Source organism: Leucopleurus acutus, assembly GCF_964270905.1.
Source record: "Leucopleurus acutus genome assembly, chromosome: 20".
NCBI lineage: Eukaryota > Metazoa > Chordata > Mammalia > Artiodactyla > Delphinidae > Leucopleurus > Leucopleurus acutus.
Window position 1 is genome coordinate 46,023,805 of NC_139162.1, and position 24,764 is coordinate 46,048,568.

At 51.2% G+C, this 24,764-nt stretch overlaps 1 protein-coding gene across 2 annotated transcripts in view; it reads left to right on the forward strand.

Annotated features, from left to right (window-relative positions):
- The window catches only part of RYR1 (ryanodine receptor 1), a gene marked incomplete at its 5' end in the record, with an annotated part of 117,456 nt that overhangs the window by 91,573 nt on the left and 1,119 nt on the right, over positions 1-24,764 (forward strand). For both annotated transcript variants that reach the window (XM_082862840.1, XM_082862841.1), the window contains 13 exons: positions 9,265-9,606; positions 12,110-12,922; positions 13,644-13,696; positions 14,295-14,448; positions 15,447-15,533; positions 16,687-16,938; positions 17,812-17,942; positions 19,939-19,981; positions 21,142-21,272; positions 21,374-21,434; positions 21,818-21,964; positions 22,431-22,565; positions 24,553-24,709. In XM_082862840.1, coding sequence (XP_082718966.1) covers positions 9,265-9,606; positions 12,110-12,922; positions 13,644-13,696; positions 14,295-14,448; positions 15,447-15,533; positions 16,687-16,938; positions 17,812-17,942; positions 19,939-19,981; positions 21,142-21,272; positions 21,374-21,434; positions 21,818-21,964; positions 22,431-22,565; positions 24,553-24,709 — 2,506 coding nt within the window. The remainder of the gene's footprint in view (positions 1-9,264; positions 9,607-12,109; positions 12,923-13,643; positions 13,697-14,294; positions 14,449-15,446; positions 15,534-16,686; positions 16,939-17,811; positions 17,943-19,938; positions 19,982-21,141; positions 21,273-21,373; positions 21,435-21,817; positions 21,965-22,430; positions 22,566-24,552; positions 24,710-24,764) is intronic.

Sequence of the window (24,764 nt, forward strand, 5' to 3'; positions counted from 1 at the left end):
CCCATGTACTGCAAAAAAAAAAAAAAAGGCAACTTACGGAATGGAAGAAAATATTTGCCAACCACATATTTAATACGGGGTTAATATCCAAAATATACAAAGAAGTCATTATAGCTCAAAAGCAATAAAACCAATAACCCAATTTAAAAATGGGCAAAGGACCTGAATAGACATTATTCCAAAGAAGACATACAAATGGCCAACAGGTACAAGAAAAAGTGCTCAATATCACTAATCATCAGGAAAGTGCAAATCAAAACCACAGTGAGATATCACCTCACACCTTTTAGGATGGGTGTTATCGAAAAAACAAGAGATAACAAGTGTGGCAAGGATGTAGAGAAAAGGGTATCTTTGTCCATTGTTGGTGGGAATGTAAACTGGTGCAACCACTATGGAAAACAGAATGGAAGTTCCTCAGGAAATTAAAAACAGAACTACAGTAGGACCCAGGAATCCCATTTCTGGGTATCTGTGCAAAGGAAATGAAACTATAATTGCAAAGCGATGTTTGCACTCTCACATTCATTGCAGCATTACTCATAATAGCCAAGGTGTGAAAACAACCTAAGTATCTGTCTATGGATGAATGGATAAAGAAGATGTGGTATGTGTGTATGTGTGTGTGTGAAATATCATTCAGCCTTGGTTAAGGCTGGAAATCTTGTCATTTGCAGCAACATGGATGAACCTGGAGGGCATTACACTAAGTGAAATAAGCCAGCCAGAGAAAGACAGATACTGCATGGTATCACATATGTGAAATCTAAAAATAAAAGTCAAACTCAGAAACAGAGAGTAGAAAAGTGAGTGGTTTCCATAAGCTGGGAGGTGGTGGAAAAAGGGAGAGGTTGGTGAAAGGGTACAAACTTTCGGTTATAAGGTGATTTTTTAAAAAATGGGCAAAGATCCCTCCTGACGATTCAGGGTTTCACAAATCACAAGATTTGATGTCATGTACACAACAGTTTGTAGCTCAATATCTGTTTCACAAAGTTACAATCTGTAACTTTAAAAGTGCATTGGCTTTATTTTTTGAATAAATAATACATTCACATAATTTTTAAAGTAAAATATAGCAAAGTATGAAGTGTGAGAAGTCTCATTCCCGCCCCTTTCTCAACCTACGCTTCCTTCACCCCCACTGCTGTGAGTAAGCATTAGTTTCTTTTGTGTCCTTCTATCATTTTCTCCAGATATTATTTTCCTCTTTTCTTACATAATAGGTAATAAGCTATATACATTGGCCTGTATCACTTAACAATATATTCTAGAGATATAGGGAGTGTCCTGATTATTTTTTATAGGTATCCAGTACTCCACTTTGTGTATATATTATGGTTTATTTGATTATTCCCTGTCGATGGACACTCACTTTTTCCCAGTCTTTTGCCATTACAACACATGCTGTCATTAGGGCAGCCATGGATAGTTTTACAAGTTGTGCACTGTACAAAGGTGCCGTTTATAGGACAGATATTGTAAATTTGTACTGCTGATTTCCAGTAAGAGTGTTGAGGAAGGCTCCCTATGGGCCACTAGCAATGCTGGCTAGAACAATTACCTTTGTATGTACATCACTTTGTACGTGCAGTTGTATCTAAAGGTAAACTTCCAAAAGTGGGATTGCTGGGTTAAAGGGTAAATTCATTTGTCATTCGGACAGATCTTGCCCTGCATTTTTCCTTCTCATTAGCAAAATGTGAGACTGCCTGTTTTCCCACAGCCTCACCACCAGACCACATTGTCAAATATTTGGATTTTTGCCAATCTGATAGGTGAAAAAGGGTATTGAGTGAAGTTTTAATTCACATTTCTCCTGTTACGAGTGCAATTAGGCATCTTTTCATGTTCCTTCTTTTGTATTACTTGTTCAGTGAACTGACCATGTCTTTGGTTTACTTTTCTATTGGGATGTTGGTGTTTTTCTTCTTGATTTCTATATTTGGCTGATAATAACTTTGTTAGTGATATGAGGTGTACTTCTTTTTTCTAGTTCAGCATTTGTCTTTTGACTTTGCTTATGGTGGTTTGTTTTGTTGGTTGGTTGGTTGGCTTTGCGGGGAGAGGGTTGGCCATGCATAAGACTTGATTTTTATGTAGAAAATTATTTTAAATATTTTATGAATTTTTAACAGAATAAATAATACAGGAATTCAGTCCTTTTGTAGAGAAATTCAGAACTTATAGCTATGGTTGAGGTTACCTTTGGTCCCCATACCCAACCCTACTCTCATCCCGCCTCTTCAAAGGCTGCCACAGTTATACTCTAGATGTTCATATCTCTGGACATTTATTTCTGCATTTCCGTTCATATGTAAATCTTCACTGAAAAATATATAGAGGGCTTCCCTGGTGGCGCAGTGGTTAAGAATCTGTCTGCCAATGCAGGGGACACTGGTTTGATCTCTGGTCCGGGAATACCCCACATGCCGCGGAGCAACTAAGTCTGTGTGCCACAACTACTGAAGCCCGCGCGCCTAGAGACTGTGCTCCGCAACAGGAGAAGCCACCGCAATGAGAAGCCCGCGCACCACAACAAAGAGTAGGCCCCGCTGTCAGCAACTAGAGAAAACCCGCGTGCAGCAGCGAAGACCCAATGCAGCCAAAAATTAAATAAATGAATAAATAAATAAATTTATTAAGAAAAGAAAAATATATAGAATTATTTTAGGGCTTCCCAAGTTCTTCGTGGTTGACAGTGTTCTTGACAGTTTGCAAAACGTGTCTCCAATGATAAGTACTTTGCAGATTCCAAAACATCTACTACAGTTTGGAAAGCCCTTCCTGGTGGGTGAAAACACATTTCAGGCTACTAATTTATTCTTAGTTAGTACTATTTTGTGGTTTTCTTTATTGTTTTTTGTTAGCAAATGTTTTTGTACCTATCTCTAAATTAAAAGACTTCCTTTTAAAAAACATCTTTATTGAGATGTAATTCATATGCTATAAAATTCACCCATTTAAAAAGGTACAACTTAATGTTTTTTTGATATATTCACAGAATTGTGCAAGCATCACTACAATCTAATTAGAACATTTTAATCACCCCAGAAAGAAACCCCATACCCTTTAGCGGTCACTTCCATTTCCCCCACTCAGGCCCCTGGCAGCTAATCTACTTTCTGTCTCTATAGATTTGCCTGTTTTGGACACTTCATATAAATGGAACTATACAATATACGGTCTTAAAAAGCTTTCCTTCTATTTAACGAACCACAATGTCATCATCACTCCTAACTAAAAACAAAGCAATAAAGACAAAATGAAAAAGATCCCTAGTTCATTAAATCATCAGATGTCTGGCCAATGTTCACATTTCCAGATCTTCTAAAGACCACATATAATTTTTTGTAATTTCTTTGAAGCAGGATCCAAACAAGGCCACCCAGTGCTATTGGTTGCTATTTCTTAAATTCTCCTTTTTTTTAAAAAAAAATTATCTACTTATTTATTTTTGGCTGTGTTGGGTCTTCGTTGCTACGCGTGGGCTTTCTCCAGTTGCGGAGAGCAGGGGCTACTCTTTGTGGCGGTGTGCAGGCTCCAGTAGTTGTGGCACATGGGCTTAGTTGCTCCACAACATGTGGGATCTTCCCAGACCAGGGTTCAAACCTGTGTCCCCTGAATAGGCAGGCAGATTCTTAACGACTGCACTACCAGGGAAGTCCCTGGTTGCTGTTTCTTTAAACCTCCTTTTATCTACTGCTGCCCCTCCATCACTTTTCCCTTACCTGGCAGTTTATCTGATGGATACCTGGGTTGCTGGTCCTGTAGAGCAGCACTGCCCGATAGAAATACAATGAGAGCAACACATATACTTAAGAAATTTCTGGGACTTCCTTGGTGGTCCAATGGTTAGAATCCACCTTCCAATGCAGGGGACATGGGTTTGATCCCTGGTCGGGGGAACTAAGATCCCGTATGCCACGGGGCAACTAAGCCCACGCACTGCAACTACTAAGTCCACGCGCTCTGGAGCTCTTGCACCACTAGAGAGAAGCCCATGCGCCGCAACAAAGAGCCCGTGCACTGCAAGGAAAGATCCCGCGTGCCGCAACTAAGACCCAACACAGCCAAAAATAAGTAAATAAATATTAAAAACAAAAGAAATTTCTAATACTTACATTTAAAAAAAGAAGTAAAAAGAGGGCTTCCCTGGTGGCACAGTGGTTGAGAGTCCACCTGCCGATGCAGGGGACACGGGTTCATGCCCCGGTCCGGGAAGATCCCACATGCCACAGAGCGGCTGGGCCTGTGCGTCCGGAGCCTGTGCTCCGCAACGGGAGAGGCCACAACAGTGAGAGGCCCGCGTACCGCAAAAAAAAAAAAAAAAAAAGTAAAAAGAAACACGTGAAATTATTTTTAACCATGTTTTATTTAACCTACTCTACCAAAATAATATTTCAACATGTAGTCATATAGTCAATGTAAAAATTATCAGATATTTTAAATTCTTTTTTTTATACTAAGTCTTTTTTTTTTTTTAAGGAACATTTATTTATTTATTTATTGGCTGTGTTGGGTCTTCGTTGTTGCATGCAGGCTTGCTCTAGTTGCGGCGGGCGGTGGCTTCTCTTGTTGCGGAGCACGGGCTCTAGGTGCGCGGGCTTCAGTAGTTGTGGCTCGCAGGCTCTAGAGGGCAGTCTCAGTAGTTGTGATGTACGGGCTTAGTTGCTCCGCGGCATGTGGGATCTTCCCGGACCAGGAATTGAACCCACGTCCCCTGAATTGGCAGGTGGATTCTTAAGCACTGCGCCACCAGAGAAGTCCTATACTGAGTCTTTAAAATCCATATGTATTTTACACTGTCAGCACACCTCACTTTGCACCAGCCATGAGTCAAGGGCTCAGTAGCCACATGTGGCTCGTAGCTGTCATTAGTGCTCTCCTAGTTGTAGAGTTTCCCACAGTTTTGATCTGGCTGATGCAACTTTGTGGTGTCATTTAACGTGTTCCTCTGTCCCCTGCATTTCCTGTAAACTGGGACTTGGGTCAAGAAGCTCAATCAGATTCAGGTTTGGAGTTTTTGTTTTTGTTTTTATTTTTCACCAACACCTTCCTTTGTGGTGCTTCATACGTCCGTCAAGAGGCACATCCTGTCCCGTCATCTCTCCTTTTGTGATGTCAGCAACCACTGATATTCAATGCCCAGACACCTTAGTTCATTAGAGATCGCAAAATGGCAATATTCTCATTTCTAAATGTCTAACCTTTACCAAACATCGTATGGTTTCCCAAACCCAAAGCGTCCTATGATTCCCAGACTCTTTACAAATTTTTGTATTTTACAATATGCTTTTCAATTTTTTTATGGTTTAAAAGAACAAGGTTAGGTGTTTTTTTTTAAGGACTTCTTAATTTTCACAAAGTATAACAAAGTTAAAAAGTTTTTTCAGTTTTCAAGATGCTTAATTCATTTGACAAACATGCGTTGAGCACGTACTGTGTGTAGCAGTGAACAAAACAGAGACTGACAGCCCAGTGGCTGTCAGATGAAAATAAGTAAAGAAATAAAATAATTTCAGGTTATAATCTGTGGTCTGAAGGAAGTGAGCAGGGTGGTGTGCAAGAGAGCATGTGTAGAGTAAGCCCTGTAAATTGGGTGGTCAGGGAAGGTCTTTCTAGAAGAGAACATTGAAGCCAAGAGCTGAAAGCTACCCTGTGAAGGTAGGGGAGGTTGTGGCATCCCCAGGACAAGGGACAACAAGTGTAAAGGCTGAAAAGTGGGAATAAGAGGGATGCAAAGGAGGCCAGTATGGCTGGAGAGGGCTGTTGGGGGCGGGGAGAGGAAAACTTTAAGTCTGAGAGGTGAGGGGGGCAGATGTGCTGACACTGGTTGGCTGCAGGGAGAACTCTGACTTTTGACCTGAATGAGATGGAGCTAAGGGAGGATTCTGAGCAGGGGAGGAATGTGACCTGACTCAGATGTTCACAGGGTCCCTCCAACTTTGGGTGTGGGGGGGAAGAGACTGTGGGGATAGAAGAGGAGAAGGGAGACCAGGGAGAAGGTTGCTGTGAGGGTCCAATGGGGGACAAAACCAGGGTAGGCGCCATGGAGGGGGCAGAAGTGTGTGTGTCCTAGATCTTTTGAAAGTAGAGCTGACAGATTTGCTGATGGATTAGGTGTGGGTAGTGAGATAGAAGAAAGGAATCAAGGATGACTCAAAGATTTTAACTTAAGCACCTGGGTGGGTGGTGATGCGATTCCGGAGATGGGTAAGACTGTGGGAGGAGAGGTTTTGAAATCAAGAGGTCAGTTTTGGCCATTTCCACAGAGAGATGTCAGATAAGCCTTCCCCTGTTAAGTGTATGGATTCTGGGGGGCAGTCAGGGCTGGGACATAGGCTTTACCATCATTGGCACGGGATGGCTTTCGGAGGATCAGGCCTCAATGACATCTCCATGACGAGTGTACATCTCAAGAAAAGCATGCAAATTCCAGGCCTGGAGCCCCTCCAACTTTTAGAGGTCTGGAAGAGAAGGAGACTCCAGCCGAGGAAACTGACAACAGTCAGAGAAAAAGGTATTTCAAAAGAAGGGGCTAGGCAAATGCACAATGTGGAGCATGGTTGGGGGGGGGGGTGTCAGATTTTAAGAGGGACAGTGTCACACTGTATCATAAGGGAAGGAGTCAGGTTGATGGCGTGACGGTAGAAGGTGAAGAGTTCCTGTGTGATTATGTCTCCACGCTCTGTGGTTTCTAGAGCCCTTCATGATTTGCAAAGCATGTTACTCATTTAGAAAGCATTTTGCAAAGTTCTTGGCTACAAAGCATTTTTTAGAGCCAGAAGATTTCGCTTCTGTTCATACCCCAGAGCAGTGTTTCTCAAACCACGTTGCAACCCATCTGTTGGTCATGAAATTTAGTTAAGTCATGACCAGCATCTTTAAAAATAAAATAGAATAGAACATTGCAGAGTGTGTTACATAGCGAAAGTCAGAATTGTGTCGTGAAAACTTTTTTTTTTTTGGAGTCATTATAAAATGCATTCTTACTGTAGGTGTGGTCAAAACATTTGAAAGCCTGCCCCAGAGAACCTCTTGCAAAGAGTGCATTGAAGATCAGTACAAGAACGTTTAATGAAAGTGTCTGTAAAGTTAAAAACTGGATATAAACTAAATGTCTGTCATCAGGAGAATAGATAGAGTGTTGTGTTTATAAAACAGGAATACTACACAGCAGTGAAAATGCATTCATTTGATCTATATATCAACATGGATAGATCTTGAAAACGTACAGCTGAGTGAAAAAAGCAAGTTTCAAATTACATGATTATAATTATAATATTCTTTAAATCAAAATAATGCACAGGATACCAAATTTTTTGTGTGAGAAAATGACAGAATATAAGTAGTAGAAGTACTGACACATCTTTTTTTATTGAAGTATAGTTGATTTACAATATTATATTAGTTTCAGTGTACAACATAGTGATTCAATATTTTTATAGATTATACTCCATTTAAAGTTATCATAAAATATTGGCTATGGGCTTCCCTGGTGGCACAGTGGTTGAGAGTCCGCCTGCCGGTGCAGGGGACACGGGTTCGTGCCCCGGTCCGGGAAGATCCCACGTGCCGCGGAGCAGCTGGGCCCGTGAGCCACAGCTGCTGAGCCTGCGCATCCGGAGCCTGTGTTCCGCAACGGGAGAGGCCACAGCAGTGAGAGGCCCGCGTAACGAAAAAAAAAAATATATTGGCTATATTCTCTGTGCTGTACAATATGTCCTTGTAGCTTGTTTATTTTATTCATAGTAGTTTGTATCTCTTAATCTCCTATCCCTATCTTGCCCCTCCCCCCATGCCCTCTCCTCACTGGTTTGCTCTAATTTGCTCTCTATATCTGTGAGTCTGTTTCTGTTTTGTTATATTCATTCATTTGTTTTATTTTTTAGATTCCACATATAAGTGATAACATACAGTATTTGTCTTTGTCTGACTTATTTCACTAAGCATAATACCACTAGGTCCATCCATGTTACACATAGTTCTTTGGAAGGATACACCAACTCCTTGGTGGATACCTTGAGGGAGGGTGGGGGTAATGGAGCAAGAGAAGGGTACACAGAGGGCTCCAATCATACCTGTCATGTTATAGTTCTTACATATATAGTAGCTGCAAATATGTTCTGGGGTGACGGGCATACGACTTTATTCCCAGTTGAAATTTGGCGGCCTCCATTGTGTCAGGTGCCGGTTACTTAGTTGCTGGAAATGGTAGGATGGGGGACCAAAGGGCCTTGGGGAAGGGGCAGAGGTGGTGGCATGTATCAGTCAGGGCCCTAGCTGTAAGGGGGCTGGCCTGGAGGAAAGAGTAATTATCGAACTCAGAGACAGAAGGAGCTGTGTGGACAGGACGGCAGAACTGACCTTTGGCGGAGAGATACAGCCAGCACAGGGAGGGAGCCGAGGACAGAAACGCCACAAGTCCATTCTCCTGCTGCTCCCCGACCTCGGCTGGACAGGCCCCAGCTGCAGCCAGAGGGTCAGGAAAGCCTCTGGTACAGACCACAGGTGTCGTCATGTGGGGGGAGGATGGGTGGAGAGCAGGCCTGCGGGGACTCACCAGGATAGCAGGCAGGGAGCTTGGGGCGGCATCTCTTTACCAGCTGCTACACAAGTGCTGCGTTTCATCAATTCACATCTTACCATCTCTGAAAACGGACTTTATCTGACAGTGGCTGGTTGCTCAGCTTTGTGGAAATGCAGCATTCAGTATTTTTTTTAATAAATAAATTTATTTACTTTTGGCTGCATTGGGCCTTCACTGCTGTGCGCGGCCTTTCTCTAGTTGCAGCGAGCGGGGGCTACTCTTCGTTGCGGTGCGCGGGCTTCTCGTTACAGTGGCTTCTCTTGTTGCGGAGCACGGGCTCTAGGCGCGCGGGCTTCAATAGTTGTGGCACGTGGGCTCAGTAGCTGTGGCTCGCGGGCTCTAGAGCGCAGGCTCAGTAGTTGTGGCTCGCGGGCTTATTTGCTCCGCGGCATGTGGAATCTTCCCGGACCAGGGCTCGAACCCATATCCCCCTGCATTGGCAGGCAGATTCTTAACCACTGCGCCACCAGGGAAGTCCCATAACATTCAGTGTTTTAATAGCTGGTACAGCCTCACCCATACCAACCTGCTGGACGTCAGCCTTGGGTGCTGGTTATATGATTCTGGATTTTTCTCTCCTTATGAAAAGTCCATAGTTCTTTCGGGAAAGGCATTGGGGCTCCCTAGGCCACCCCTCTGACCTCCCCCGCTCACCGCTGCCCACCCTCCAGGCCATGGACAGCCAGAAGCAGTTCACTGGTCCAGAAATCCAGTTCCTGCTTTCGTGCTCCGAAGCGGATGAGAACGAGATGATTGACTGCGAGGAGTTTGCCAACCGCTTCCAGGAGCCAGCCCGCGACATCGGCTTCAACGTGGCCGTGCTGCTCACCAACCTGTCGGAGCACGTGCCTCACGACCCGCGCCTGCGCAACTTCCTCGAGCTGGCCGAGAGCATCCTCGAGTACTTCCGGCCCTACCTGGGCCGCATCGAGATCATGGGCGCCTCCCGCCGCATCGAGCGTATCTACTTCGAGATCTCGGAGACCAACCGCGCCCAGTGGGAGATGCCCCAGGTCGGTGGCCCCGCACACGCGCATGCTTGCCTCCCGGGGCTTCGGGGCATGCTCCTGGCACGCTTGGACCACACATGGGGCTGTGCACACTTCGCACATCCGCTCTGCAGCCCTGGTGTGCCCCTGCTCCGCTCGTGCAAGCCCACGCCCACCCTTCTGCACACGTTGTACGGGTGCTGCTGTGCCCTTGCGCACCCCTGGTTCTCCCATGCCCACCTCGTGCAGACCCGGCATGGACATATACCCTTATACATGCAGCAGCGTCTGTGGGCCCTCACTGTGGCTGCGCGCACACTACGCCTGCCACTTGCACACGCACCCCGGGAGCTCTTATAATCCTGATGCGACCACACCCACACTCTTGTACTTGAACCCACGTGGTTACACACACCTTGCTCACCTTACCAGCAGCCCCTGGTATGCCCTCTCTCGGCCCTGGCCTGCCCATGCCCACTCTTTTGCACTCGCACCGTGGGGGCTCTAGGGTGCCCTGATGACTGGCATTTTGTGCCCCCAAATGCCCTCTGAGTTCCTAGCACACAATACCCTTCCCACTTATGCTGGGCCCACGTGTGTGTGCACCTCTCTTGCACACTCTGAGGATGCCAGTGTGCATTCCTGCAGCCCTGGCATGCCATATGGTTGCCCGTCCTCACTCATTCACCCGCACATGCCCTGGCACACCCATGCTCATTCATGAGCACTTGGACAGCCCTCACCAGCCCACCCACAAGAGCCCCTGCGTGTCCTTGGTGGCTAGGCCTACGCCTTGACCTGATGTGCCCCAAATATGCCCAGCCTACAAGTGTGTGAATGCCCCTTACACACTCACTTGCTCCAAAGTATGCCCACATAGCCCTGGCACACCCCCAGCCCACCTCACACACTTAGCCTGCATGTGGTTCCCATCCCCCATTCTCTCACCCTCCCATGTGCCCCTCACGCATGCTCAGCCCCTGGCCCTGCCCCTACTGTCCAGGCGGCCCTCCTGCCCACACTCACAGTGCACGCCGAGCCTGCCCCTTGCACTCCCACTTCCCTTTTACTCCTCAGATGCCCCCAGGCACCTGCACACTCCTCCCACTTGCTCTTGCACACCCTTCCCACCTTAACACTCACAGTTCATGAGACTTGCACTCCCATCATCTCCTCAACACCTGGGCCCCTTGAGTCTCCTCCTCAGTGACACGTGGCTCATGCACGCCTGGGCTTGTGCCCTACCCTGAGCCCTGCCCTCACGTTCTGGGCCCTCTTACACTGACTCCCGGGTCCTCTTGCACACTCATCCTGCCGCACGTGCACTGACCATATGAATTGCAGACCCTTCCCACACTTACACTCCCCACCCGCGGTTTCACCCAGGCCCTTGCATGCCTCTGCCCCATATGCCCATGTCCGCCGAGCACTGAGCCGAGCACAGTCGCATTCTCCCCATGTCCTCCCATGCCGCCGCGCCCTCCTCACACCCGATTCCTCCCTTAGTCCCGGTGCCCTCTCACAAGGCTCTTGCACATCGGCCCTTTCACATACTCCACCGGAACTCCCAAGGTTTTGCACACTCACCTGTGTCCCTCGGGGCACCACTGTATACTCATCCTCCTCCGCAATCTGGCTTAAAAGCCGTTGCATCGTCCTTGCACCCGGGACGTCTGCACATCCCTGCATCTGCAGGAAGCCCTGGTTCACCACTGGCCCTTCACACTCTAGTACACCCTGTGGGAGCTCCGCCCCTCACGTGCACCCCACGTGCGCACTCTTTCTGTTAGTGTTATTCCTCCAAACACCCACTTCCTCCTGCTCACCCCTTCCCATTCCCACGTTCTCCTACGGGTCCGGAGTCCACGTCTGCCTGCGTGGCCCTCTAGCGCTCATGCAGCAGTACCACAACAGCAAGCACTATATGGCATTTGGTAGGTGCCAGGCACTGTTCTAATCACTCAACATCTATTAACTCATTTAATCCTCACGCCAGCCCTTTTATGCATGAGTCCTACTATTATTCCCCGATTTACATAAGGGGAAACCGAAGCCCAGAGCGTTAAGTCTAACTCAGTGGCAGAATCAGCATTCGAACCCAGGCAGGCTGGCTGCAGAACCTTTGCCCTCAACCACTATGCTCAGTCTGTCGACGCCAGGAACATCGATCCTGGAACCAGCTTGCCGGGAATTCGAATCCTACACCTGCCACCTCTCAGCTGCATCACCCCGGACACGTGACTTTCTGGGCTTCCATTTCCTCATCTGTAAAATGGGGATATAGGCCCCTACTTCTAGGATGGTTTGTGCGGATTTAATGAGATACCATACATAAAATGCTGGATACAGGGCCTAGCCTTGCTGAGGTTCTTACAGGTGCACCTCCAGCGAGCGCTATATAGGTTCGCTTTCAAAAATAAAAATGACGATGCTTAGAACAGCGGCGAACGCGCGTGGCTGCCACCAGTGTTGTCCCAAGTCCCCGCTGACGGCGCCCCCATCACGTCCCCTCCGCCCCGCGCTGCAGGTGAAGGAGTCGAAGCGTCAGTTCATCTTCGACGTGGTGAACGAGGGCGGCGAGTCGGAGAAGATGGAGCTCTTCGTGAGCTTCTGCGAGGACACCATCTTCGAGATGCAGATCGCCGCGCAGATCTCGGAGACCGAGGGCGGGCCGGGGGAGGACGACGACGAGGGCGCGGGCGCGGCGGAGGCGGGCGCCGAGGGCGCAGAGGAGGGCGCGGCGGGGCCCGAGGGCGCGGCGGGGACGGCGGCGGCGGGCGCGACGGCGCGGCTGGCGGCGGCGGCGGGTCGGGCCCTGCGGGGCCTCAGCTACCGCAGCCTGCGGCGGCGCGTGCGGCGGCTGCGGCGGCTGACGGCGCGCGAGGCCGCGACGGCCGTGGCCGCGCTGCTCTGGGGGGCGCTGGCGCGCGCGGGGGCGGCGGCCGCGGGGGCGGCGGCGGGCGCGCTGCGCCTGCTCTGGGGCTCGCTCTTCGGCGGCGGCCTGGTGGAGGGCGCCAAGAAGGTGACGATGACCGAGCTCCTGGCGGGCATGCCCGACCCCACGGGCGACGAGGTGCACGGCGAGCAGCCGGCCGGGCCCGGAGGCGACGTGGACGGCGAGGGTGCGGGCGAAGGCGCGGGCGACTCCGCGGAGGGCGCGGGCGACGAGGAGGTGGCGGCGCAGGAGGTCGGCCCAGGAGGCCCCGACGGGACTGTGGCCGTGGCCGAGGATGGTCCCTTCCGGCCCGAAGGGGCCGGCGGCCTCGGGGACATGGGTGACACGACGCCGGCGGAGCCGCCCACGCCCGAGGGCTCCCCCATCATCAAGAGGAAGCTGGGGGTGAGAGCGCGGGCTGGGGCATCAGGGTTTTGGAGAGACTGGGGTAGGAGGCAGGGTGAGAGAGACAAATAGAGGTTGGAGAGTGGTGCACAGAGAGGAAAAGGGCGGAGAGAGGGCCAGAGAGATACGCAGAGACAAAGAGAGACACGCTGAGAGATGGACGCAGAGATGGAGACCTGGAGGAAGTCTCCCGGTGAAGAGGGTAGTGATTCTGGGAGAGACAGGAAAAAGTGTCTGGAGCCAGAAAGAGCAAGAGACCCAGAGACCAAATTAGAGGAGAAGCAGGACCAAGAACGAAAAAGACCCAAGATAGGGTCAGAGACACTGGGAAAGACCCTCAGAGATACAGGCGGATGTAGGGAATTAAGTAGTCCACGTGACAGAGGCCCCTAAAGCATCCTCAGTGCAATAAGTGCCATGGGGGTGCGGTTGTCAAGGTGATGGAAGGTTGTCAAGGTGATGGAAGGCCATGAGGGGAGAAGAGCTCCACTTGGAGCCAGCCTGACTCTGCACAGTGCTTTAGCCAAGGCACTCCACTTCTCTGAGCCTCAGTTTCCCCTCTGTAAAGTGAGAATCATGATCCCTCTTCTGGGGGGTGGGGGTGGGGAGTAAAACTTAGATTGCCCAGGAGAAACGGCCAGAAAGGGACACAGAGAGGAATAGGCAGGTCTGAGAGGCGCTTGGGGTGCAGGCCCAGCCCTGATACTTGCCCTGCCGCCAGGTGGATGGAGAGGAAGAGGAGGTACCTCCAGAGCCGGAGCCTGAGAAAGCCGAGTGAGTGGCCTTGGGTCCAAGGGGCCCAGCCCCTATCACTGCCTCCCTCCTGGACTAGAAGCCTCCGGAGGTCAGGGCCTGAGGCTGTCCTGTTCACTCTGGGACCTCAGCATCACCCATCCCAGGCCCAGGCGCGGAGGAGGGCCTCTGTGAATGGCAGTAGAGAAATGAGCGCTCCTCTCTTACCTGCAAGCCTTTCTACCAGCCGTTCCCTCCGCCTGTAAAACCTTCTCCTGCGCTTCGTCTCAGCCTTCCTCCTCCTTCCCATCTTGGCTCACGTGGCTCCTTCTCTGGGAAGCCGACCTTGACATGCCCCCTAAGTTGAAGAGGTGTCTCCTCTGGGCTCCCATAAGCCCCTGAGCTACCCTCGTCCCAGCCCTGACCACTCCGGGCTGCCACTGTCTGGTGACGGGTCTGTACCCCCATTGGACTGGAGCCCCATGGGGACAGGGCTGGAAGTTGTCTCACCACTGTGTCCCCAGCACCATCTAGACCTGGACCAGGCATGGGGTGGGCCCCTGCTCGTGGCTTTGAATGAATGAATGAATGAATGCATTTCCCAGGCACCTGCTCACTCTTTCTGTGTCCTGCCCTGCAGTGCTGAGAATGGGGAGAAGAAAGAAGTCCCCGAACCCCCACCAGAACCCCCCAAGAAGACAGCTCCTCCTCCCCCGCCTCCAAAGAAGGAGGGGGCTGGAGGCGGGGACCTGGAATTCTGGGGAGAACTGGAAGTACAGAGGGTGAAGTTCTTGGTGAGGACCCAGCAAGGGCACCCTGAAGCCTCCTCTCCCAGAAAACATTCACACCACCTCTCCCCCAACCCTGTCCTTGAGCCCACCTGGACCAGGCTCATCTCTGTGAGCAGAGACGTCCCCAGACAGAGCAGGACCTGGGCACAGGGCAGCATTTTCAGGTGGTCCCCACTTGGCTCCTCGGCCTCTCCCTGCTCACAATCCTTATTCCAGCCTCCCCGCGTTTGCGCACCTGGGGCCACCGGCCTCAGCTTCCCACCCCCATCCTCTATCCAGACCTAAATCCTACTGAGGCCATGGCTCTGTTCCTCCCACCGTGGCCTATTTCTTGGCTCTCAGCCTTCAGGAAGGAGCTGCCACACCAGCCCCAGCTCCTCCTGTGGGGGGAGAATTCACCTCTTCATCCAGGCCCGGAAGAAGGGAGTTCGGGGCCCATGCCTCCATCTGTCCTGTCTCCTCTCCAGGCCAGCCTGACATGAGGGGCTGAGGGAAACATGTCGGACAGAGGGTGGTTTAGTGAGGATTTGGGGAAGGCACGGGGGATGGAGAGAAAAAGAGGAAGGGAGAGGTGGAAGTAGATGTCTTCTGCCTGGGGTAAAGCAGACAGGGTACCCTCACCCGGGAAGCAGCATGGCAGAGTGGTTGGGAGTGTGGACTCTGTAGCTGGACCACCTGGCTTCAAAGCCCAGGTCTGCCACTTCTTGGCTACGTAACCTTGGACAAGACAGCTCACCACCCTGAGCCTCCATTGCCTCATCCAGAAAGTGGGCACATCAGCAGTACCTACTTCATAGGGTTGTGGTGAGAATTAAACAGGTTCACATATATAAAGCTCTTAGCCCAGGCCTTGGTATACAGTAAGCACTCAATGAATGGGAGATTGTGGGACCAGATATCAAGGACCCCGGTGCTTGGGTTGTGGGTGAATGTTGGGATGAATTCTCCCGGGAGGCGAGTGGACCGTGAGCTCTGTCTTCTTCTTTCTCTCCTCATCTTAGAACTACCTCTCCCGGAACTTCTACACTCTGCGATTCCTTGCCCTCTTCTTGGCATTCGCCATCAACTTCATCCTGCTGTTTTATAAGGTGCTGATCAAGAGGGGCCGGGAGGATCAGGCGCTTACCTGGGCTGTGGGGTGGCAGGCTCAGCCCCTAACGGGTTCCCAGGGCCCTTGCAGTTCACCAGGGACAAGGTGTTGGGCTCAGGGTCCCCAGGAAGGTTCAGGCTGAACACCTGGAGCTTAAGACCCCTGTGGTGGTGAGTATGTGTGTCTGGGTCCATCTGGAGCAGATGCCTGAGTGCCCTGTGGGAGTTAGTGCAGGGAATCAGTCCTGGGTTCCACGCTCAGCTCTGCCACTGGCCAGCCCTGTGCCCCTGGGTGCAGGCCTTCCCCTCTCTGCAACACCCGCTGATTCGGTTACATCTCTTTGTTCTCACATAAGCTAAAGAGAAATTTGTGGGGAGGAGGAAACGGGCAGCTCATGGAAGAGAAGGAGAGGGCTATGAAGCAGGCCTCCCAAAGGACAAAGGGACCCTCGGGGTCTTGCGCGAGATCTAGATAACAGGACAGAGGGGCAGTCTAGCAGAATGGTCAGAGCATGGCTTCTGTAGGATCCGAGTCTGGCTCCACCACTCACTGGCTGCATGATGTTAGGCAAAGTTCTTAACCTTTCTGTGCCTTAATTTCCTCATCTGTAATATGGGATAATAACAGAGCCTACACCTTAGAGCTGTGGGAATTAAAAGAGGATTAACATGAGGAATTCCCTGGCGGTCCAGTGGTTAGGACTCCACGCTTTCACTGCTGAAGGCGCGGGTTCAGTCCCTGATCAGGGAACTAAGATCCTGCAAGATGTGCGAGGCCCAGGCAAAAAAAAAAAGAGAGAACTGATGTATGTAAAGCACTCAGAATAGTACCTGACAAAAAAAGGCGCTGTATAAATAAACGACAGCTACTACTAATTTTAGTGTTAGTGTTAATATTAGTGTTAAAAGTCGTCTCGTTAGGGCTCCACTATCAAGACGAATCAACTCTGTCTTCAGTCCTCCTGTCACTCAGTTCAATAGTCAGATTCCCAGGACAGAATCTGATTTGCTAGCTAGGGTCCTGGGCCCACCCCTTGATCCTGATGGACAGCCCTGCAGAGACTGTATCTGACGAGGGCCCAGTTCTGGGTGTGGCAGACCAGGTACCAGGACACCGGGTCCCCACCCTGTCTGACCTCTGTCCCCCTTTAGGTCTCAGACTCTCCACCAGGGGAGGATGATGTGGAGAGCTCAGCAGCTGGGGACCTGTCAGGAGCAGGGTCAGGCGGAGGCTCTGGCTGGGGCTCGGGGGCTGGAGAGGAAGCAGAGGGTGACGAGGATGAGAACATGGTGTACTACTTCCTGGAGGAGAGCACGGGCTACATGGAACCTGCCTTGCGTTGCTTGAGCCTTCTGCATACGCTGGTGGCCTTTCTCTGCATCATTGGCTACAACTGTCTCAAGGTGGGTCATGACCACAGCCTTGGGGCTGGTGCATGTGTGTGCGTGCGTGCGTGTGTGTGTGTGTGTGTGTGTGTGTGTGTGTGTTTGGAGGGGATGTGTGCCGGGGCACTGGCTGAGAGGACCTGGGGCAGGGGCTGGGGCATCTAACACAGTGATTAGGACAGAGGGGCGTCTAGGGTTGGGGTAAGGCTGGGGGACTGAGTACAGGATTGGGGTCTTTAGCAAGGGTGATATTCAAACTGGGAACTGATACAGGTTGCAGCTGAGGAGATGGGTCCTGTGACGATGTTAATTTCTGGATCGAGAAGCAAAATTTGTCGTTCGGGAATATTTATTTTCTACATGTCGGTCAGTTGGTGAATTAATATCTGTGAGGGTCTGTGGGCCTCAGACATAACATGGGTGCCAACAGGGGGATGTGGATTCTGACATCAACTATGCCTGAAGCTTGTGATGCCCCGTAAGGTGTATTACGAAGACTTCAGTGTGGGTTCCCTGAGAACTGACTGTTCAGCAAATCTTGCTACTTCACAATTGGACGAACAGAGCTCTTTTGGCTTAGAACTTTTACAAGTGCTGTCCCCTCTGCCTGGAATGCTCTGCCCCACTTCCACCTCCCTTCACCTGCCTGTTTTATTCCTCCTCCTTCCCTTGGGAGGCCCCAGGCTGCAGCAGGTGCCCGTTCTGGGCTCTCCCGGGCTTTTTCCTCATCCCAGCCCTGACCCTCTGACCGCGTTTCCCCACTATTACCCTGATCACTCTGGGGAAGCTCCTGTGATGTGGGGTCTCACGAAGGCTCCAGCAAGATGTCCTAGCTCCTGCCGAGGCTGTGGTCTCCTGACACCCACCCCTTTGCCTCCCTGCATGATCTAGGTGCCCCTGGTGATCTTTAAGCGGGAGAAGGAACTGGCCCGGAAGCTGGAGTTTGACGGCCTCTACATCACGGAGCAGCCTGAAGACGATGACGTGAAGGGGCAGTGGGACCGGCTGGTGCTCAACACTCCGTAAGGGCCCAGCCCCAGCCTCGTGGTGGGTTGGGGAAGCAGAGCTGGGTTTCCACTCCAGTCCCAGCCCAGGCCTCAAAAGGCCGGAGTTCCAGTCACTGCCCGTCCTGACTCATTCTCCCCAAGCCTTTGTCTTCCTCTTAGTAATACAGACAAATTTCCCCTGCATTCAAGTACCTCTGGGGGTGCTGCTGACACATGGGGATTCCTGGGCCCCATCCCTGGGGATTCTGGTTCAGTGAGTCTGAGGTGGCACCCATTTTAAACTCTGTCCCCACGCGGGATTCTCACCAGGTGCCATGAGTGGGAAATATATGAAATCACTTGGTTTTCAAACTGAGCCCAGAGAGGAAATGAGGGTTGTGAGGGCAACGTGGTGGGACTCTGGACCCCCAAAGTACACTCCCAGCACATTCCATTTTCCCCCAGGTCAAGTCCCATCTTATTTGTTCATATAGCGGGTCTGCATCCTTAGAGGAAGGCATGTCTAGAGTAAGAACACCAGGTCAGGTTGGAACCCTGGGTTGGCCACACTGTAGCTGGGAATTCTTGGTCCAGTCACTTGGCCTCTCTGTGCCTCAGTTTCCTTATCTGTAAAGTGGGGATATATAATAGCACCGACCTCACAAGGACCTTGTGACAATGAAATGAGTTAGTGTAGTTTCTGGGGCACTGTAAGCTCTAGGTAAGGGTTGGAAGTCATTTTCTTTTTTCTTTTAATGAAGACACTTTTTTTTTTTTTTTTTTGCATCAGGTCTCAGTTGCGGCATGCAGAATCTTTGTTGAGGCACACATGCAGGATCTTTTGTTTCCGAGAGCAGGCTTTTCCTCGTGGCGCGCGTCCTCCAGGGCGTGAGGGCTCGGTAGTTTGTGGCATGCAGGCTCTCTCGTTGAGGCGCGCGAGTTCAGTAGCTGTGGCGTGCGGGCTTAGCTGTGGCACACAGGCTTTGTTGCTCCGTGGCATGTGGGATCTTCCCAGACCAGGGATAGAACCCACGTCCCCTGCATTGGAAGGCGGATTCTTTACCACTGAACCACCAGGGAAGTCCCGGAAGTTATTTTCTTATGGGGTCCTGCCTAGTGAAGTGATGCAAGGAGAGAGAGAAGCCATACCAAGGACATGCTATACTCTCACTGTCACCATCAAAGACACATTTAACTTACACACATTCAAGTACACATGCTTAAGAGAGAGAGAGACAGAGACACCTATTTAAAATGGTGTCTGCCCAAGACCTTGACTTCTAAATACCATTTCCCGTGACAAGGAACCAGACTCCTTGGAGAAGTGGCAGATTTTTCAGGGCTGGGTCGGGGAAGTGTAAGATGAGCCTGGATTATCTTGTTATGTCAGAAAGCAAGGGTGTGCTCACTGCAAAATGGTGACATGCTGAAAGGACCCTGCTGCCAGCTTAGAAGGGGCTCCCCGTGGACAAATCAAGGACAGTTTGAGCGTTGATAAGGATAGAAAGTGCCGCAAATTGAAACACACATCAAATAGGCCTAAATCCATGGATTCATAATAAATCTCCACTTCACCCCCGACCCCTCCCCAGCAAAACTCATTGGGCCACCTTTGCAGGATGTTGGGACATCAACTCATCAATTAGAAAACTGGTAAATAAAGGGCCAGAATCATCAAATAAAATTAAGCAGTGTGAGGAAGCACCCCGGAACCGGAGCAGGGCCAGGCTGCTGGTCCCGACTCCTCCCCACCTGAGTGCAGTTCTCGGGTCTTTGCACATCCCAGCTCGGAATGCGAGCCGCCTGCCTCACCTGGGCTCCACCAACAACAGCAGCAGGGGAGGGCGGGGTAAGAGTTGACCTTGGGCAAAAGTCACCTGGCCCGGAGTCTTTAGAGCCTGACCCTGAGTGAGATGTGACCCCCCCTGTCTCCTGTGAGAAAAGCATTGGAATTCCAACCCCCCGCTCCGGCCTGGCTGGTGGCCCCTGTTCCCTCCTACCCTGATGTCTTGTGGCTTCTTTCTCTTGGCAGGTCTTTCCCCAGCAACTACTGGGACAAATTTGTCAAGCGGAAGGTGAGAGGACGTGGATGGGGAGGTGGAAGGGCCTCCCGGGCTGGGTTCCTTGCTGCCACCAGGCCATCCAAACCCCGTCGAGCACTTGCTTCATGTGTGACCTTGGGCAAGAGTCTTTGACTGTCTGAGGAGCACCTCAGATTGCCAGTCTGGAAGTGAGCGTGATAGTCACCCCTCCCACTCTGTAATGAGACGATACGTGTAACAAGCACAGCACAGCGCCTGGCGCAGAGTAAATACTCTGAATATTAGTTTTGAGGGAGGAAGTAAGGCATCCTATTTTCAGCACACAGACTCTGGTGCTCGACTGTCTGCTTTTCTATTCCTAGTGGGGTCAACCTTTCTGTACCTCAGTTTCCCTCATATTCAAAGTGAAGTAATGAGGGCCGACCCCACCAGGTTGTTGTAAAGGTTATATGACCTACTACATGAGCAGTATCTGGCGCATAGGAAAACATTCAGTTACAATCATTCAGTCACTCAACAAATGTTTCTTGAGCAGCTACTGTGTGCCAGGACCTGTTTTAAGGACCTGGAATCCAAGGAGTAAACACATTTGGACCCTCAAGTTGGAAAGACAGAGGAGGAACACATTTATAGCATTCAGGTGGTGATAAGTGCTGTAGAAGAAAAAAGCCCCACGGAGGGGTGGGGAGTGCGTGGGTGTTGGCCCAGACAGGTTGCACTTTCGTGCAGTGTGATCAGGAGGTGAGGGAGTGAGGCAGGTGGGAATCTGGCGGAAGGGTGTCCTGGGCAGGGGGAACGGCCAGTGCAAAGGTCCTGGGGGAGGAATGTGCCTGGTGTATTTGAGGAGCTGTGAGGAGGCCAGTGTGGCTGGAGCAGAGTGAGTGAGGGGGTGAGTGGGAGGAGATGAATTCATAGATGATGGGGTGGGGACGCCAGTTATATAGGATTCCTTGCCTACCTGCCTAATAATAATAAATGATCCCAATTAATTTGGCTACTGAGTAAACTGGACCTTTATCACTTTGGGACCTTCCCCCTGAGGATCTGAAGAAAGCTCTGGCCCTTCTCCCCAGAAAAATGCACCCCCAATCTCTCACACAAAGTTCAGAGTGTCCCCAGACACCCCCAACCATGCAGGCTGTGACCTTCCCCACTCTAGTTGTGTCTGCACGGCCCTATGCTCCCCTGCGTAGGTCTTGGACAAGCACGGGGACATCTTTGGGAGGGAGCGGATCGCCGAGCTCCTGGGCATGGATCTGGCCACGCTGGAGATCACAGCCCACAATGAGCGCAAGCCTGAACCACCACCGGGGCTGCTCACCTGGTGAGCCAGGGGTGACCCTGCACAGGCCCAGGACAGGCAGGGGAGGTGGCCAGGGTCTGACGCCCCAGCATCTGGCCATTCCTCTTCCTTCCACCCTACAGGCTCATGTCCATCGATATCAAGTACCAGATCTGGAAGTTTGGGGTCATCTTCACAGACAATGTGAGGGGGGCCCTGTAGAGGGGGAGGGGCCTGCTGGAGAAGGGCCCGAGGGCGTCGGGTGCCCCACCCCCAGGTATCCCTGACCAGGGGCTGACTCCTGACCCCTGTGCACCTCTGACCCGCCCAAGGCTCCTTACCACCCAGAACACTCTTGAATTCCCAGACTATGTCCTTCTGCGGAGGGTTCCCCAACTCCCTGCAGAATGGCTTCCCACCGAGTGCTCCGTTGTCTTAGAGTTGTTCCTGATCCTTCAAATAATCCCTAGCCAGAGATGGCCCCCCGAACCCCAGAGCGTGCCCAACACTCTCAACTGTTCCCTGGCGCCCAGAGTACTCCTTGACCCTCATGAACGCACGCTGACCCCGGCTCTGTGTGCCCACAGTCTTTCCTGTATCTGGGCTGGTACATGGTGATGTCCCTCCTGGGTCACTACAACAACTTCTTCTTTGCCGCCCACCTCCTGGACATTGCCATGGGGGTCAAGACGTTGCGCACCATCCTCTCCTCTGTCACCCACAATGGGAAACAGGTGTGGAGGGGACCTGTCTGAGGGGAGTGAGCCTGGGGGGACGAGTTTGGCAGTCTGAGGAGGGGTGGAGGGTGAGGGCTGGGCAGGTAGGGTGAGGAGGGGCAAGGCTGGGCGGGCTGAGCCAGGGCAGGTGTGGGTGGTGAGACCCCAGGGGGAAGGCCACCTGGGCCGAACTGGGGCAAGGATAGAGAAGGCTGGGGACTTCCCTGGTGGTCCAGCGGTTAAGGCTCTGCGCTCCCAGTGCAGGGGGCCTGAGTTTGATCCCTGGTCAGGGAACTAGATCCCACATGCTGCAACTAAAGATCACACATGCCTCAACTATGGAGCCCGCGTGCCGCAACTAAGACCCAGCGCAGCCAAATAAATAAATAAATATTAAAAAAAAAAAAAAAAAGGATAGAGAAGGCTGGGCATGGGGGAGGGGCAAGCCCAGAGTGGAGCTGACCGGCCCATTGCCCGTCCCCAGCTGGTGATGACCGTGGGCCTCCTGGCGGTGGTGGTCTACCTGTACACCGTGGTGGCTTTCAACTTCTTCCGCAAGTTCTACAACAAGAGTGAGGATGAGGACGAGCCTGATATGAAGTGTGACGACATGATGACGGTAAGCCCCTCCCCCCAACACTCTTGGAACAAGTTACTGACCATCCCTGACCCTTAGTCTTCCCATCTGTAAAGGGGGTGAGTAACAGAAACTACCTGTAGACTTATTGTGAGGGTTCAGTGAGCTGACACTTGTGAGGTACTTAGAACAATGCTCAATAAATGGTAGCCACTGTTGCAATAGTATTTGAGTTTTTCAAGCTATCCTTATTGGAAGGGTGCTCAGGCACGGTGCCTGACTTACAAGCCATGTGATTTGGGGTTGGCTGCTCAACCTCTCCATCCTCTGGTGTCCTCACCTGTGAAATGGGTGTATAATAACAGTGCCTACATCTTCGGGTTGCTTTTAGGACTCAGTGATGCTCCCTGATCATCTAAGATTTAAAAGTCTTAGAACAGTGCCTGGCAGGTATTAAGGATTCCACAGATGTGAGCTACTATCATCATTATAACGAAGAGTGTCACCCAAAGCATGCTATCCGTGTTTTTATTTTCTCTTCTATTCTAGGAGTGGTGGTCATAACCCAAACTGAGGTGTTGTTTTTTTTCTAAACTCCATCTTTTTTTTTTTTTTTTTGGCCTTACCGCACGGCTTGTAGGATCTTAGTTCCCTGACCGGGAATTGAACCTGGACCCTTGGCAGTGAGAGTGCAGAGTCCTAACCACTGGACCGCCAGGGAATTCCATTAGACTCCATCTTTATTTTTATTATACCCCAACTGAACCTTAGCATTTTCTCCACTTGTGAATTTTTTTTAATTTTTATTTACTTAGTTAAAAAAGTTTGTTTGGCCGCACTGTGCGGCTTGTGAGATCTTAGTTCTTTGACCAGGGATCGAACCTAGACCCTCGGCAGTGAAACCACAGAGTCCTAACCACTGGACCGCTAGGGAATTCCCCCCAAATTAAGTTTAACCTACTATAAGCATGGGCCACAGTGGAAAGAATCATCCCAGGGCTTTATCTCAGAGATGGCCTGTAATCTGGCACTGTGCTCGCAGGATCCACTCAGCCTGACATTTGAGGCCCCACCAGACCTGGTCTTGCCACTCAGCCTTGTTCCCATCAGTCACTGGTCTTAGCTCTTGCCCGAGAGAACTGGGTTCTCTCACTTCCCAGGGACACAGGAAGAACAGTGTAAAGTCTTTCCCAAGTGCCAGGCAGCCCACGTCCCTCCGTCTGCTCAGAACCTTCTTGTGGTTTCCCGATGCCTTCACCATGGCTTACAAAGCCAGGGAAAAACCAGCCTGGCCTGAGTCTAACCAGAGCCCTTCTTGCCTTTTGCTCTCTGGCTGCCTGGTCCTCCTTCAGTTCCCCTAAGATCATGTGTTTCCTCCCAACCCCAAGCCCTTTGCATCTGACATTCTCTCTTCCTCCCTTGCCCAGCCCTATGTACACACACCCCTTCACTTGATGCTTCACCTTCGACTTAAATGCTGCCTCCTACAGGAAGCCCTCCATGACCGTTGGCTGGACCTCATTTATCTCCCTGCTCTTGCCCACAGGAACTCTATTTTCCAGCTTCACTGAACCTCTTTCAGTTCCTCACAAGAGCAAGATGCGTTCTTTCCTCCCCAGATGGTGATGAAGCACATGTGGTTTTCTCTGCCTGGAACTCTCTCTCCCACCTAACATTTTCTTCACGTTCCAGCTCACACATGTCCCCTCTTCTAGGAAGCCTTGCCCCATCACCGCAGGCTGGGTCAGGCTTTCAAAGCTTCAACGCTTCCTGTGCTTCCCCCATCTCACCCCTGATTACACTGTGCTTTCACTGTCCTGGCCCTGAGCCCTCCCTATCACAACCCTGATCATTTCTGGGCTGTCACTGTCTGATGCCAAGTTTGTGAGCCCTGTGAGAGGAAGGTTCAGGGCTGTCTCAGTCATTGCCATGTGTGCCCTGCTGCAACTAGCCCAGGGCCCTGTAGGTAGTGGGTGAATGTCGAATGATTGAATGCATGACTAATGTGCTTCTCACCCTGCCCCCGCAGTGTTACCTGTTTCACATGTATGTGGGTGTCCGAGCTGGTGGGGGCATTGGGGACGAGATTGAGGACCCAGCAGGCGATGAATACGAGCTGTACCGGGTGGTCTTCGACATCACCTTCTTCTTCTTTGTCATCGTCATCCTGTTGGCCATCATCCAGGGTCAGTGCTTGTCGGGGGTGTGGGAGTGGGGGCTCTGTGCCCAGAGGCAGACTAG